Source organism: Oncorhynchus tshawytscha, linkage group LG33 (genome assembly GCF_018296145.1).
Source record: "Oncorhynchus tshawytscha isolate Ot180627B linkage group LG33, Otsh_v2.0, whole genome shotgun sequence".
In the NCBI taxonomy this organism is placed as follows: Eukaryota; Metazoa; Chordata; class Actinopteri; order Salmoniformes; family Salmonidae; genus Oncorhynchus; species Oncorhynchus tshawytscha.
In genome coordinates, this window is record NC_056461.1 from 4,572,118 (window position 1) to 4,589,625 (window position 17,508).

At 42.1% G+C, this 17,508-nt stretch overlaps 1 protein-coding gene across 5 annotated transcripts in view; it reads left to right on the top strand.

Moving 5' to 3' along the window:
• LOC112231482 (GTPase-activating Rap/Ran-GAP domain-like protein 3) overlaps positions 1 to 17,508 on the top strand; it is a 155,329-nt gene that overhangs the window by 43,746 nt on the left and 94,075 nt on the right. Inside the window, exon 1 of one of the 5 annotated variants that reach the window (XM_042311753.1) lies at positions 5,269 to 5,540. The exons of the other annotated variants lie outside the window; for them this stretch is intronic. Coding sequence (XP_042167687.1) covers positions 5,482 to 5,540 — 59 coding nt within the window. The 5' untranslated portion in view covers positions 5,269 to 5,481. Of the gene's footprint in view, positions 1 to 5,268; positions 5,541 to 17,508 lie in introns of those variants that run through there. 5 annotated transcript variants of the gene reach the window in all.

The window sequence follows — 17,508 nt, forward strand, 5'->3', positions numbered from 1 at the left end:
TTCACAATGTCATTTATCAGTAGCGTGCCATGGTTCTGGGGCCTGGGCCTTCAGTGAAGTCCTACACAGTCCCACCCGAATTAATCCACCTCTTATTACCATCATTATGGTGCCATGGCTCTAGACACTATACATTTAGACAGAAACGCAGTATAACCAGGCATTGCGTCACCTTGAAATTGAAATTTTTATTCAGAGAATTGCAGGGGAAGAGTACAATACCTTTTCATTGTGCAGCTTCGTTGCCCTGCGCGCTTGTTCGTTGAGCTGTAGATCCACTCGGGTGTCCCCAAAAGTTTTCAAAAGCACCATTGCTTGTAAGTGCCCAGCCGTACTTTGATGTCTCGTTGCTGCCTTGGTTAGACAACTCAAGTTTGCAAAGCCAGTGTGGCTCCAAACACCAAATCGATCACTTGCAAATAATAGGCATTCCCAGCAGTACAGTTTGCAGTGCTTCTCCGAGCCTGTGAGCCATTGATAGTGCTCGTAGTTGGAACTTTGAAAGTGGCGAACGAACCCCTTTCCCGCCTGTGACAGGCTTTGTAGCGTCGGCGTCGACCTCTCCTGACAATGTCTAACTTTTCTTGAAAAGTTTGTCTTGAGAATGGCGTAATAATTATATCCTCGACCAAATCGATATCTTCTCCTTCCGCCATTGTGGGTTGAAAAAACAGCTTAGTAGTACGCGAATTAATTCGTTTATCAAATTCAGTTTCCTAGTTCTGAGATTCTGCATAGACCTGCCCATATAGGACCTGCCTCTCAATATTGGTAATCCAATCAAAAGACGTGCACGCACTACGCCTGCTAGCTGTGTAACACTGGAGCCAACCAGCAAGCGTACAATAGCCAACTCTAAAGCTGATTGGTTGACACTAAATTTTTATTTCCATTCACTTTAAGCTACAAGCGCCCGCACTGTTGATTCTGAAGGATGGAGGGCAGATTTTAGACCCCTGGCAACACATGATGCCTGAAGATGATTGGATAAAAGATCTAACATAAAGACCAGCCCTCCAAATCTCAACCTGGGGCTGGAAGCAGTGCAACCAAGAGGAAAGCTATGAAATGAAGAGTATAACTCTTAGTCTGGGGAATAATTTAATACATATTTGTGGGAAAATATATTTAAAAAAATATTATATTCTGATGATGTTTAGGCCAGCAGAGAAGGCCTTGCTGGCCCTGACGGCCCACCACTGTCATTTATAGTAGGCCTACACACTATAAAACAACTACAGGGTTGTAGTTATTCTTACTCTATAACCTACAGAGTGTATCCTAGGGTTTAACATTGTCTGGTATTTTACAAAGGTTCCATCCCGACCCATAGGTGTAGCTAGCTATATGCTCTCTTGAGTCAACAAATTAAACTAGCTCCAGTAGGCTAATCTTTTTTGAGTGTGAACTGTATTACTGTACTGTATTGTATTATATGGACTAGAATTACCCACATCATTCAAACCATGATAAAGCAGGGAGAGAACATGCTATTCTGGTGCAGCACATGAGACCTACAAAGTTACAAGTATAGGCTAGCGAATGTTATTTAAATGTTTTAATTATTAGTAGGCTGATGATATATGCCTTTCATAATATTCCCCCTACTGTTATTAGCCTACCTCCTCTTTCTCTCTCTCTATTGTTGCTTTATTCCTTCCTCGCTTTCAACGGTGACACTTAATACACTTCATTGTCCTTATCTTCATCATTCTAATGACATTCTTGAATTAGGATTAGATGCAGAAGATTTTCACTTCTCTTCACGAAGATGACTGCTATCACCTACCGCAATCACACATTTTATTGGCTGCTGTATTTAACATGCAGCGAACAAGAGTTTACGTCACTATTCAAATAGTCTATTTGTATAATAAATGCAAAAAATAAAAAATGTCCCGCAAGCTATTCTAGTCTAGCCTTTCCTGCATGGGACTCCAAGAGCTAAAGGAGCATTTTTTTGCTCCCTGTTGCTGTAATTTAACAGTTCCATTTCACGCCATTCTCACAGTTATTTATCCTGGGAAAAGGGAGTAGTTTGGGGCGGTAAATCCCGGTAAACCTCGGTAACTGGTTTCCCGCCAGTCAACCCTAGTGTATATCTTTTCAATGCGTCTCAGCTCAATGTCCTGATTTCAAAATGTGAACAATGGATCGCCATAGGCCTACTTGTGTCTCTATGTTTGGTATCAGATGTTATAATGCTGGGCAGAAACAAAAACCTGCACACCCTACTATAGATCTTTAGGACCAGGTTGGATGACCATTGTGGTAATCTATTGTACTGTAATCTATCCCCCTTCCCCTCTCTAACCCCTCCCTCCCATTCTGTCCTCTCTGTTACCCCAATGTGCCCATGGTTACCTACTCCAACCTACACAGATCACCAAACCTGGTCTAAACACACACACACATTATTACAGTGGCTAACATAATCATTGGTCAGATGAACTGTCAATGCGGGTGCATACACACACAATGACAAACACTGACTGACACACATCACATGCACACACACACACACCTTATATTTGAAGGCAGGGTAGCCTAGTGGTTAGAGCGTTGGACTAGTAACCGGAAGGTTCAAACCCCCGAGCTGACAAGGTACAAATCTGCCGTTCTGCCCCTGAACAGGCAGTTAACCCACTGTTCCTAGGCTGTCATTGAAAGTAAGAATTTGTTCTTAACTGACTTGCCTAGTTAAATAAAGGTAAAATTTAAAAATGTTCGTGATCTTCATATGTAGGCACCCTCAGGTGACCAATAATATGTCTGCATCCCAAATTCTATCCTAGGCCCTGGTTAAAAGGGAATAGGGGGCCATTTGGGACACATCCTAGTTCATGTTAGAGTGGGAAACATAGCATAGCTTACTGTACATTTTCTTCCAGACTCCTTTTTGCCACTTGACACTCAGGAGTTCATATGGCCAGAGCGCATTTCTTGCACCACTCCATATATCAAATCCATATCAAATATAATGTCAATTAGTTGCTATTGAGCTGAACATTGAAAGTTGAGAAAAACGAATTATAAGTAGATTTTATTTTTATAAAAAAATATATTTGTGTGTGTGTGTGTCAATTTCGACCAGTCCACCCAACAACAAAATGTTCCAGCCCATCTGGCATCTGCCAGAATTGCCAGTTGGTCAATTTGCCCCTGCTCCTGGATTACCATGTCAGAGAAACTCACAGGGTTTTACGCTTTAGAACATTTCTAACATGAACTAGGATGTGTCCCAAATGGCACCCTATTCCCTTTTAACCAGGGCCTATTGGTCTCACGGGTAGTAAAGCCTGTAAAGTTTTTTAGGACATTAAATTTAGTGTTGGATGAATACATGCCTACTAGCAGTGGGTATTATACTGTATGTGACGCATTTCAAGAAGCTAGATGTATGTCACACGTCACCACTTCAGAGGAGAGTTATTTGAAAAAATAAACTTTATCAAAATGCATTTTTTTGTCAGAAATGCCTTCTGGAACATGTGACCTTTTATGTGCCTTCATAAAAATGTGTATGCCATCACTAAATAAGAATAAAATTGTTAAATTACGAGCCGAGTTGGTTTAGCCACGGAAAAAGTCAGGAACCTTCCCGCTAGCTATGATTGGCTGTGATAGTGGAAGGGCTGGACATGCCGGGAGATGAGTACAGATTAGTCTACCATGTAGCACGCTTCTGTCTATAACATGAGCTGCTCAGTATGTGTAGATAATCCTTGCTACCGCAGATTTTTTGAAATATATAACGTTCATCCATTTATATGGGTAAGAGTGTAGGTTTCTAATTTTGTCAGAAAGTTGTTTTCATTGCAAGTTAAAGCATACTGTTCGCTAGCTAGCAAACGTTAGCTTGCTGGCTCGCTAGCGAATGTTACGTGTATGATCTAGCTAACATTGAACCTAGCTTTAGCTGCAGATTCATACTACAGCATTTCATGCATGGTGGCTGGCTATGGAAATATGTTTGTACTGTAGCTATGTGTTGGGATTATTGTTTAGCTAGCTAGCTACATGTCTATACAAAATACTCCACTTTGCCAGATGATTACATGACCCATCAAGTTAGCCAGGTGTGTCTGTGGGTGATTACGGCCATCCATTGTATTTCATTAACATGTGTACATGTCTAGACAATAGTGATCCATCCACTTAGCTAGATGTTGCTGGGGGATGGATATAGCTTTTCTTTCACATGACCCATCAATTTAGAAAATGGTGCCTGGGTAAGCATCTAATAATTATTAAATATTTTGATCTGGACACTTTCTATTTTCTATTTTGCTACTATGCAAATATGGAAGTAACCATTTCACTGTACCGTTTACACCTTCTGCATCCTGTGCAATGTGACAAATAAACATAGATTTATTTGATATAGTGTGAGTTTACCAGAGACACTAAGGTGAAAAACACCTGCACCAAAGTCATATTAGAATATAATCCAAGGACTAGATAAAGTGTATATTTACACTACCTAACTCACTATGTTTAGCACATGGCCTCACAGGTGAATTCTTAAAGAGATGGGTGGGGTTAAGGCTTAAGAGGGTGTGAATGATGCTGAATGGGTGTTGGCAAAGAAGAGCTCTCCAGTAGGTGTACCAAAACATTCAAGGCCATTTTTCTCAAAAGTGGAGTTACAAGTTTATCAACTTTCAAAGCAGAATTACTTTCCCATTGTTCCTCAACTGCAGTGTATGATGTACCATTCTGTAGCTTTAAGTCTCTACTTTTATCCAATGTCAAAAACACAGATTGAGGCAGTCGGTCACATATTTAGAGTTAGCAATCTAGTTCATGTGTTTTGAGTATCTACTTCCTCAGGTGTTGAACCTCAGGTGTTGAACCCCAAATGAATTAACCTATGATATTAGTTAGTGCACATAAAGGTGTATGTAATTATGTATGTTATGTATGTAATTAATGTATGTAATTCATCTCTATTGAACAAAACTAAATCAGGACATTCTGGAGTCCAATTTTGACAGTAATATATATGCATTCCTGCTTGGATGTGTTAGATTAAACAACTTTGTATTTCACTTATTAATAAAGTACTATGGATGACTTTATAAGAAGACTAAAGATTTGGGAGAGGGGGGTAGTTGGCAGCAAGACCAGTGATGTGGGCTGGTGTGGATAAAATTCCAGGGTCATATGAAGAGTTTGTGCTCTGTGCTCGTCGTGGACCGCGCAAACTGTAAATGTAGAGAGAAAAGGAGAGAGACAGAGACGCACACACATATTACGCCACTAATCCGCACGGAGTTTTGCTAGGAAACCCCCTGCTGCCACATGCTGCAAGGACAAACCAGTCTCATCAGCATCAACTGCGCGCGCAAGGAAGGAGAATAGCCGAATTGAATGCAGTGGGGAAAACAAGGAGTAAGAATAGGGAGTTTGAAAGCAGTATGAGTCCTAGTGAATAAGAAGAAATAGGAAAACAAGCTCTGAGTGCTAGACTGGTATCGCATGGGGGACATGAACAGTGTGGACCCAGCTTCTACCAAACTGTTGACTTTCAACCAACGGTAAATGAACACATTTCGGTCCTTCAGCTAAGTGTTTGCGGCTACTGTAGCCTTGAAGTAGACGTGTGTGTTTATGTGTTATCTGTTGAATGCAGGTCTCTGGTGTTGTCATATGGCGCTCGTGGCTTAGGTTACTGCAGGATTTTTGTATGGATTGAAGAAGAAAAAAACTTATCGCACCAAATTCAATAAGCAGCAGAAATAAACACACGAATGATGCTATATAGATATTAATTAATTGTCAAAAGTAAACCATGTAATTATAGTGTTATAAATCGGAACATGCGTAAAAATGAACAATTTAAACGTTTATGTAACTCATGTGTAGGCTCTCCAAATGTTCACTATATTTATGTTGCATTTCCCAGCACTGAGTCAGAGACTGCTTTTGAATCATTCTCTCCGTTTTCCTCTGCAAAAAGCGATATTGGACACTATTTCAACCTTTGAATCGACCAGTCGCCACCAGCTTGAAGTGGCTGAAGCGTTCGGCTAGATATGAGAGCTTCGCAGCTCAGCCCGATGCCACGGTGACCAAACGTCGCTAAACGACAACACTATTTAGGGGCATATTTGAACGTGGTTAATATTATACAATTTGAACTGAATTAGTTCGGCGCTATGAAACGTGTGTTGCCGTATTGATTGAGTTGTTGACTGTGGTGGTAGACAATGTCCAGGAACTAAAAGGAAAACACATTCATTATTAATCAGAATGCTTTTTAGTTCACGGTAGAATAGAGCTGCATACGCCAGGCAGCGAAGCCCTGTTGAGATCATGACAGCATAAAAAGAACAGTACTGTGCTCGCGCTCAGGAAAACATCAATACTGAATTGATGATATTGAGATATGTTCTCCAAATTAATTTGAATCTGTAGACTACCTACCTCAGGTATGGCAACCCCAAGATTGACCAAGTCTAAAACATATATTACTGCAGCAAAAGAGGAGTCTACCTCTTTATGGCTCTCCCTATTCCTCTAGGAAACCAGTCAGTCAATGTAAGAATGCAGCTTCATCTGCAGTGACCAAATCCTACCAGTAAAAAAAGCAGGATCATGGTTTCCCCTACGTTGGCTGCCTATAAGGGTGGGATGGGGTTTGGGCAGGTGAATGCCAATACTCCGGCATATTTTGAAGTGATAAAACATGTATCAAAACCATTATGCTGGTCAAAATCAGACTTTTTTTTCAATTCACTTGTCTGCTTACCCTTTTTGGTGCCCTAATCAACATTTTGTTCGGGGCCCCTATCTCGCAGGCTAAACGTTTTAGTGACTCCCCTTTTGATGGAGGGAGGAAATAAATTAAGTTTTAGAGTTAATTTAGTTGCAATTCCAAACATTTTGCCATGGGGCAGAAATAATATTTTGCAATTTTATAACTAATTTCATGCAAATTTACTAATTTTGCCATGGGGCAAAAAGAGAAATGTTCAGTTTTTACAGCAAATTTCCTGCAATTCTACACATTTTGCAATGACTTATGCAATGTTGAGTGACTGGGTCATATCTGAGTGACTGATTCATTCTCGCAAAATTGTCAACAAAAACAATTCTCAAGGAAAATTTTCTCTTGAATCAGTGGTTTTGGCTATTTCAGCCACACCCATTGCTGACAGGTGTACAAAACCAAGCACACCGCCATGCAATCTCCATAGACAAACACTGGCAATAGAATGGCCCGTACTGAAGAACTCAATGACTTTCAACGTGGCACCGTCATAGGATGCCACCTTTCCAACAAGTAATTTGGTCAAATTTCTTCCCTGCTATCGCTGCCCCGGTCAACTGTAAGTGATGTTATTGTGAAGTGGAAATGTTTTGGAGCAACAACGGCTCAACCGCGAAGTGGTAGGCCACACAATCTCACAGAACAGAACAGGACTGCGGAGTGCTGAAGTGGGTAGCGCATAAAAATTGCCTGTCCTCGTTTGCAACACTCACTACCGAGTTCCAAACGGCCTCTGGACGCAACGTCAGCACAATAACTTTTCGTCAGGAGCTTCATGAAATGGGTTCATTCCAACTCTGAACCAATCATAGATGTCTGTTTCACAAGTTTGGACAGCACAGAACAGTACAGTAGAACACACTACAGTAAAGTAAAGAAAAGTAAAGAAAAGTAGAGTATAGGTCAGTACACTACTGTACTGTACAGTAGAGTTTAGTATAGTACAGTACAGTAGAGTACAGTATAATTTGCTCAATTGTATTGCACTTTACTTTACGGAACTGAACTATACTCTACTCAAATCACAGTGCAGCAGTATCTTAACAGGTAATATCTAACAATTGCACCCCTTTACTTTCAGTGCAGCAAACTCTCTCTAGAAGTTCAGTGAGGATCTCTGAATGATCCAATGTTGACCTAAATGACTAATGATGATAAATACAATCCACCTGTGTGTAATCAAGTCTCCGTATAAATGCACCTGCACTGTGATAGTCTCAGAGGTCCGTTAAAAGCGCAGAGAGCATCATGAAGAACAAGGAACACACCAGGCAGGTCCGAGATACTGTTGTGAAGAAGTTTAAAGCCGGATTTGGATACAAAAAGATTTCCCAAGCTTTAAACATCCCAAGGAGCACTGTGCAAGCGATAATATTGAAATGGAAGGAGTATCAGACCACTGCAAATCTACCAAGACCTGGCCGTCCCTCTAAACTTTCAGCTCATACAAGGAGAAGACTGATCAGAGATGCAGCCAAGAGGCACATGATCACTCTGGATGAACTGCAGAGATCTACAGCTGAGGTGGGAGACTCTGTCCATAGGACAACAATCAGTCGTATATTGCACAAATCTGGCCTTTATGGAAGAGTGGCAAGAAGAAAGCCATTTCTTAAAGATATCCATAAAAAGTGTTGTTTAAAGTTTGCCACAAGCCACCTGGGAGACACACCAAACATGTGGAAGAAGGTGCTCTGGTCAGATGAAACCAAAATGGAACTTTTTGGCAACAATGCAAAACGTTATGTTGGGCGTAAAAGCAACACAGCTCATTACCCTGAACACACCATCCCCACTGTCAAACATGGTGGTGGCAGCATCATGGTCTGGGCCTGCTTTTCTTCAGCAGGGACAGGGAAGATGGTTAAAATTGATGGGAAGATGGATGGAGCCAAATACAGGACCATTCTGGAAGAAAACCTGATGGAGTCTGCAAAAGACCTGAGACTGGGACGGAGATTTGTCTTCCAACAAGACAATGATCCAAAACATAAAGCAAAATCTACAATGGAATGGTTCAAAAATAAACATATCCAGGTGTTAGAATGGCCAAGTCAAAGTCCAGACCTGAATCCAATCGAGAATCTGTGGAAAGAACTGAAAACTGCTGTTCACAAATGCTCTCCATCCAACCTCACTGTGCTCGAGCTGTTTTGCAAGGAGGAATGGGAAAAAATTTCAGTCTCTCGATGTGCAAAACTGATAGAGACATACCCCAAGCGACTTACAGCTGTAATCGCAGCAAAAGGTGGCGCTACAAAGTATTAACTTAAGGGGGCTGAATAATTTTGCACTCCCAATTTTTCAGTTTTTGATTTGTTAAAAAAGTTTGAAATATCCAATAAATGTCGTTCCACTTCATGATTGTGTCCCACTTGTTGTTGATTCTTCACAAAAAAATACAGTTTTATATCTTTATGTTTGAAGCCTGAAATGTGGCAAAAGGTCGCAAAGTTCAAGGGGGCCGAATACTTTCGCAAGGCACTGTATAAGTATAAAATATATGGATGTGCAGTGGCAGAGCGGCTAAGATGCAACAGATAGTAAGAATAGATAGTGAAGGATACAGTATTCATTATATACATATGAGATGAATAATGCGAGATATGTAAACATTCTTAAAGTGTGATTATTAAAGTGACTAGTGTTCCATTTATTAAAGTGGCTATTGATATCAAGTCTGTAGGTAGGCAGCCACCTCTCTGTGCTAGTGGTGACTGTTTAACAATCTGATGGCTTTGAGATAGAATCTGTTTTTTAATTTCTCTGTCCCAGCTTTGATGCATCTGTAATGACCTCGCCTTCTGGATGGAAGCTGGGTGAACAGGCAGTGGCTCAGGAACAGGCAGTGGCTCAGGTGGTTATTGTCCTGATTATCTTTTTTTGCCTTCCTGTGACATCGGGTGTTGTAAGTGTCCTGGAGGGCAGGACGTTTGCCCCCGGTGATGCGTTGTGCAGACCGCACCACCCTCTGGAGAACCTTGCAAGTTTTGGGTGGTGCAGTTGCCATACCAGGCAGTGATACAGCCCGACAGGATACTCTAGTTTGTGCACCTGTAAAAGTTAGTGAGGGTTTTTGGTGACAAGCCACATTTTTTCAGCCTCCTGAGGTTGAAGAAGCGCTGTTGCGCCTCCTTCACCACACTGTCTGTGTGCGTGGACCATTTCAGTTTGTCAGTGATATGTACACCAAGGAACTTAAAACTTTCCACTGTTGTCCTGTCGATATGGATCCCTTTCCTGAAGTCCACAATCATCTCTTTTGTTTTGCTGACATTGAGTGAGAGGTTATTTTGCTGACACCACACTCTGAGGGCCCTCAAGTCTTCCCTGTAGGCTGTCTCGTCATTGTTATTAATCAAGCCTACCACTGTTGTATTGTCTGAAAACTTGATGATTGAGTTGGAGGCGTACAGGAGGGGGCAGAGAACGCACCCTTGTGGGGCCCCAGTGTTGAGGATCAGCAGAGTGGAGATATTGTTTCCTACCTTCACCACCTGGGGGCGGCCGTCAGGAAGTCCAGGACCCAGTTGCAGAGGGCAGGGTCGAGACGCAGGGTCTCAAGCTTAATGATGAGTTTGGAGGGTACTATGGTGTTGAATGCTGAGCTGTAGTCAATGAACAGCATTCTTAACCTTTTGCGACGAGCAAACCCGTATCCGGGAGCGTAATCATAGCCTCAAATGCATTAGCATAACGCAACGGACATAAATACCCCTATAAACTTTTCCTATTCACGAAAATTGCAAATTAAATGACATAAATATATTCAAACACAAGCTTAGCCTTTTGTTAACACTGTCATCTCAGATTTTCAAAATATGCGTTACAGCCAACGCTAGACAAGCATTTGTGTAAGTTTATCATGGCATAATGCTATGCTAGGCTCTGCTGGCAGCAGGCAACAGTTTCACGAAAATAAGAAAAGCAACCAAATTAAATCATTTACCTTTGAAGAACTTCAGATGCTTTCACTCAGGAGACTCCCAGTTAGATAGCAAATGTTCCTTTTTTTCCAAAAATATTATTTTTTGTAGGCGAAATAGCTCCCGTTTGTTCATCATGCTTGGCTGAGAAATTGACGCTAAAATGCTACAACTATAACGCCAAACATTTTTCAAAATTTGCTCCATAATATCGACAGAAACACGGCAAACGTTGTTTAGGATCCATCCTCAAGGTGTTTTTAACAAATATATTCGATAATATATCCGTCGAGGCAGTTGGTTTCTCATAAGAAGCGATTGGAAAAATGGCTACCTCAGTATTTTACGCAAGGTTTTCTGCGGGAGACACCATGTGACCACATGCCATATATGGTCCCTTACAGCCATTCTTCAAGAGAAATGCCTAAAAAGACATCACAATGCTGTAGACACCTTGGGGAAAACGTGGAAAACGTAAGCTCATTCGTAGCTCCTTCACAGCCATATAAGGAGTCATTGGCATGAGGCGGTTTCAAAAAATGCGGCACTTCCTGGTTGGATTTTTATCTGGGTTTCGCCTGTAACATCAGTTCTGTGGCACTCACAGACAATATCTTTGCAGTTTTGGAAATGTCAGAGTGTCTTCTTTCCAAATCTATCAATTATATGCATAGTCAAGCATCTTTTCGTGACAAAATATCTTGTTTAAAACGGGAACGTTTTCATCCAAAAATTAAAATAGCGCCCCCTAAAGCCAACTGGTTAAATAGGCATAGATCTTTTCCAGATAGGATAGGGCAGTGTGATGGCGATTGCATCGTCTGTGGACCTATTGGTGCGGTAAGCAAATTGAAGTGGGTCTATGGTGATATGATCCTTGACTAGTCTGTCAAAGCACTTCATGATGACAGAGGATAGTCATTTATTTCAGTTACCTTAGCTTTCTTTGGAACAGGAACAATGGTGGCCATCTTGAAGCATGTGGGGACAGCAGATTGGGATAGGGATTGATTGAATATATCCATAAACACACGCTGGTCTGCGCATGCTCTGAGGACTGTACTGAACTCTACTGTACTGTACTATACTGTGCTGTACTATACTGAACTCTACTGTGCTGTGATGTACTGTATTCTACTGTGCTAAACTGTGATGTCTAAACTTGTAAAACATAGATGGCTGTGATTGGTAGAGATTTGGTCTGGTCAGGACCAACCAAATTTGGTCTTGTTTGGGGGTGGACCTCATTAGAATACTAGCCAGTGTGTAGAATAATACCCAAACATGCAAAGGATAATATTGAATTGTTCTACCTTTGTGTACCTGTTCAGGATGCATCATAATTATACATTTCTGTAGAGTACTGATCAGGGACCCATGATGTCATTCTGTTACCATCCTTCTGTAACTGGGTGTTAATCCACTTTACTTACTGTAGTTTTATAACCAAAATAGATGTAATGCAACGACACAACAGACAGTTGAATAATGTTTAACTCACAAATACCAAAAGGGATTTACAACAATACATTCATAAATAAATAAATACAGTAGGGGGAGAGGTAGTTGTTTGGGCTAAATTATAGGTGGGCTATGTACAGGTGCAGTAATCTGTGAGCTGCTCTGACAGTTGGTGCTTAAAGCTAGTGAGGGAGATAAGTGTTTCCAGTTTCAGAGATTTTTGTAGTTCGTTCCAGTCATTGGCAGCAGAGAACTGGTAGGAGAGGCGGCCAAAGAAAGAATTGGTTCTGGGGGTGACCAGAGAGATATACCTGCTGGAGCGCGTGCTACAGGTGGGTGATGCTATGGTGACCAGCGAGCTGAGATAAGGTGGGACTTTACCTTGCAGGGTCTTGTAGATGACATGGAGCCAGTGGGTTTGGCGACGAGTATGAAGCGAGGGCCAGCCAACGAGAGCGTACAGGTCGCAATGGTGTGATAGACTGCATCCAATTTGTTGAGTAGGGTATTGGAGGCTATTTTGTAAATGACATTGCCGAAGTCGAGGATTGGTAGGATGGTCAGTTTTACAAGGGTATGTTTTGCAGCATGAGTGAAGGATGCTTTGTTGCGAAATAGGAAGCCAATTCTAGATTTAACTTTGGATTGGAGATGTTTGATGTGGGTCTGGATGTGGGTCTGGAAGGAGAGTTTACAGTCTAACCAGACACCTAAGTATTTGTAGTTGTCCACATTTTCCACGTATTCTGTTAAGGACCAAGGTGTCATCATCATTATCATCGTCACAACCACCATCATAATTGTATGTGTTTTATTGATAGAAATATAATCTATTTATTCCAGATTATTCTAGTCATTATTTTCTAGGTTTTCATCATCATTATAAATCACAGTCACCATTGAGTCGGCCTACATCCAACGAGGCCCCAAAACAAATCCTACTGTCAGTCTATGATCAGTAGTCCTAACATGACTGTAACAGGCCCATCTGAAAAACCAGGGCTTCTGCCAGAGGATCCAATTTCCAATCTTTGGTTATTTCTAACAGAAATCAATTCAGGGCACACTGTGCTGTGCTATTGCCATCTACACCCCTTAGACACATAAACAACACACTCGTAACATTGCTGACTGTGTCCCAATTTAAGGAGGTGGACCTCGTTCCCATCACACAGACACACAGACACAAACACACATACACAGTAAATTGGGAAGTGTATTTTATGGAGGTTACAGGTAGGGGTTAAACCCTGTTTGTGTGTGCAGATGTAAAGTTTGGTAACAGAATGACAGTAAAATATAAATGTTTTCTCTGTTTTTGTACATTTTCGACACACACACACACACACATACAAACACACACACACATACAAACACAGTTTAACCCTTACCTGTAACCTTCATAAAATACATGTTTTATGCTGCATTTTCCAATTTACCCAGTGATGAGGGGATGGCAGGATAGAGGTATGGAAGGATTAGCTTTTTTTCATTAACCTAAAGTGGATGAGTGAAGGGAAATAGGTCGGACCCCATCCCTTTATCATCCCGCTCCAGGACACAACCGCTCTCCCTGCTTTTACCATCCCCCTCCGGGACACACCCGCTCTCCCTGCTTTTATCATCCCCCTCCAGGACACACCCGCTCTCCCTGCTTTTACCATCCCCCTCCAGGACACACCCGCTCTCCCTGCTTTTACCATCCCCTCCAGGACACACCCGCTCTCCCTGCTTTTATCATCCCCCTCCAGGACACACCCGCTCTCCCTGCTTTTATCATCCCCCTCCAGGACACACCCGCTCTCCCTGCTTTTATCATCCCCCTCCAGGACACACCCGCTCTCCCTGCTTTTATCATCCCCCTCCAGGACACACCCGCTCTCCCTGCTTTTATCATCCTCCTCCAGGACACACCCGCTCTCCCTGCTTTTATCATCCCCTCCAGGACACACCCGCTCTCCCTGCTTTTATCATCCCCCTCCAGGACACACCCGCTCTCCCTGCTTTTATCATCCCCCTCCAGGACACACCCGCTCTCCCTGCTTTTATCATCCCCCTCCAGGACACACCCGCTCTCCCTGCTTTTTTCATCCCTCTTTCTCTCAGAGGAGAGGTGAAGGACAGGAAAGAGTAGACATGAGGAAAAACAAGAGAGGATGTTAGATGAGTCTATTACAGAGGTCTTTTCTTTAGAAGCAGACCCCACCCTTTTTTACAGAGAGAGGGGGGGTGACACATACTGAATACATTTATCCATAAGCATGGCCACACATAACCATTATAACCCATAAGCATGGCCACACATAACCATTATAACCCATAAGCATGGCCACACATAACCATTATAACCCCTATTCTAAATTCATATCCACCAGGAGGAGAGATGTTGGCATATCAACTCAGACATACTCATAACATTATGTTTATATTCACAGATACACTCGTCTCGCATATTGTATCACCAACAGGTCATATCTCTCACCACACACACACGCGCACACACACACACACACACACACACACACACACACACCGCCAGAGAGATGCTGTTGAAAGGGACACACACAACATAATCACTCACTCACCGTTACCATACACACACAGCATAATGCAGACAATAGGCAGGCCTGTCCATGGTGTCAACACTGCAATCAGACCTTTCACTGTAGTGCATGGTAATGGAACAGCAATGATCGGCTACTCACTGAGGGGGCAAGACAAACACTCATACAGGACACACGCACATACATTCTGTGCAGCTAGACAAACACTCATACAGTACAGAGAAACACACACAAACTGTCAGACGGAGAGATTATCTCACACTATCCTGTCCTCTTCAACCTCTAAGTATACCTAGCAGCACTTTGATGTTATCCAACACAGTAGGATGACAGCACAGCAACATAGACACCATCCACCGTGTGACTGGCTCTCATAGTCATCCACCACAGTATTATACTGAAATCCTTGCTGCATCTCTTAGCCTTGATTTCCAGTATTTCTCTGGAAAGTTGTAGGAATACCGGTACTATGCAATATATGGGCATTTCCATGTAAAAGGACACGAGCACCAACATGTGAAATTCATAAGAGCAGGTCAAATTGGCTGTCAAATGAAAGCTAAGAGTCTCTTTTTAAAATTTATTAAGGCATATATACACTGAACAAAAATATAAACGCAAAATGCAACAATTTCAAAGATTTTTCTGAGTTACAGTTCATATAAAGAAATCAGTCAATTTAAATAAATTCATTAGGCCCTAATCTATGGATTTGACATGACTGGGAATACGTATTTGTTGGTCACAGATACCTTAAAACAAATGTAGGGGCGTGAATCAGAAAACCAGTCAGTATCTGGAGTGACCATCATTTGTCCCATGCAGCATGACACATCTCTTTTGCATAGAGTTGATCAGGCTGTTGATTGTGGTCTGTGGAATGTTGTCCCATTCCTCTTCAATGGCTGTGCGAAGTTGCTGGAAATTGTAAGAACTGGAACACGTTGTCGTACACGTCGATACAGAGCATCCCAAACGTGCTCAATGGGTGACATGTCTGGTGAGTATGTAGGCCGTGGAAGAACTGGGACATTTTCAGCCTCCAGGAATTGTGTACAGATCCTTGCGACATGGGGCCGTGCATTATCATGCTGAAACATGAGGTGATGGTTGCAGATGAATGGCATGACAATGGGCCTCAGGATCTCGTCACGCTGTGTCTGTGCATTCAACTTGCCATTGATAAAATGCGAATGTGTTAGTTGTCCGTAGCTTATGCCTGCCCATACCATAACCCCATTGACATCAGCAAACTACACGCCCCACACAATGCCATACACGCTGTCTGCCATCTGCCCGGTACAGTTGAAAGCGGGATTCATCCGTGAAGAGCACACTTCTCCAGTGTGCCGATTGCCATCAAAGGTGAGCATTTGCCCACTGAAGTCAGTTACGATGCTGAACTGCAGTCAAGTCAAGACCCTGGTGAGGACGATGAGCACGCGATGCCGTTTGACCGTTTATGTAGACATTTTTCAGTTGTGCAAACCCACAGTTTCATCAGCTGTCCGGGTGGCTGGTCGCAGATGAAGATGCCGGATGTAGAGGTCTTGGGCTGGCATAGTTACACGTGGTCTGCGGTTGTGAGGCCAGTAGGACGTACTGCCCACTTCTCTAAAATGATGAAGGAGGTGGCTTATGGTAGTGAAATGAACATTCAATTACCTGGCAACAGCTCTGGTGGACATTCCTGCAGTCAGCGTGCCAATTGCACGCTCCATCAAATCTGTGGCATTGTGTGTTGTGTGACAAAACTGCACATTTTGTGGCCTTTTATTGTCCCTAGCACAAAGTGCCCCTTTGTAATGATCATGCTGTTTAATCAGCTTCTTGATATGCCACACCACATAAATGCCACATAAATGTTGAGATTTTTTATTTCAGCTCATGAAACATGGGACCAACACTTCACATGTTGCTTTTATATTTTTGTTCAGTGTACATTTTTTCCCTCAAAAATTTTACATCTTAAAAATCTACCAGAAAAAGTATTGGAAAGATATTAGAACTTTGAAGTCGGAAGTTTACATACACTTAGGTTGGAGTCATTAAAAGTAGTTTTTCAACAACTCCACACATTTGTTGTCAACAAACTATAGTTTTGGCAAGTCGGTTAGGACAACTACTTTGTGCATGACACGTCATTTTTCCAACTATTTTTTTACAGACAGATTATTTCACTAATAATTCACAGTATCACAATTCCAGTGGGTCAGAAGTTTACATACACTAAGTTGACTGTGCCTTTATACAGCTTGGAAAATTCTAGAAAATTATGTCACGGTGTCACGGATGTCGTCTGGAGATAGAGAGGAGGACCAAGATGCGGCGTGGTAAGTGTTCATCATTTTAATGGAAAAAACTGAACACTACAAAGTGACAACCGTGACGCTAATCAAACACTGTGCTAACAAGCAACATAACATAGACAATCATCCACAATGACAAAACAGGCTACCTAAATATGGTTCCCAATCAGAGACAATGACTAACACCTGCCTCTGATTGAGAACCATATCAGGCCAAACACAGAAACAGACAAACTAGACATCCAACACAGAATGCCCACTCAGATCACACCCTGACCAAACAAAACATAGAAACATACAAAGCAAACTATGGTCAGGGCATGACACACGGCTTTAGAAGCTTCTGATAGGCTAATTGACATAATTTGAGTCAATTGGCGTTGTACCTGTGGATGTATTTCAAGGCCTACCTTCAAACTCAGTGCCTCTGCTTGACATCATGGGAAAATCAATAGAAATCAGCCAAGACCTAG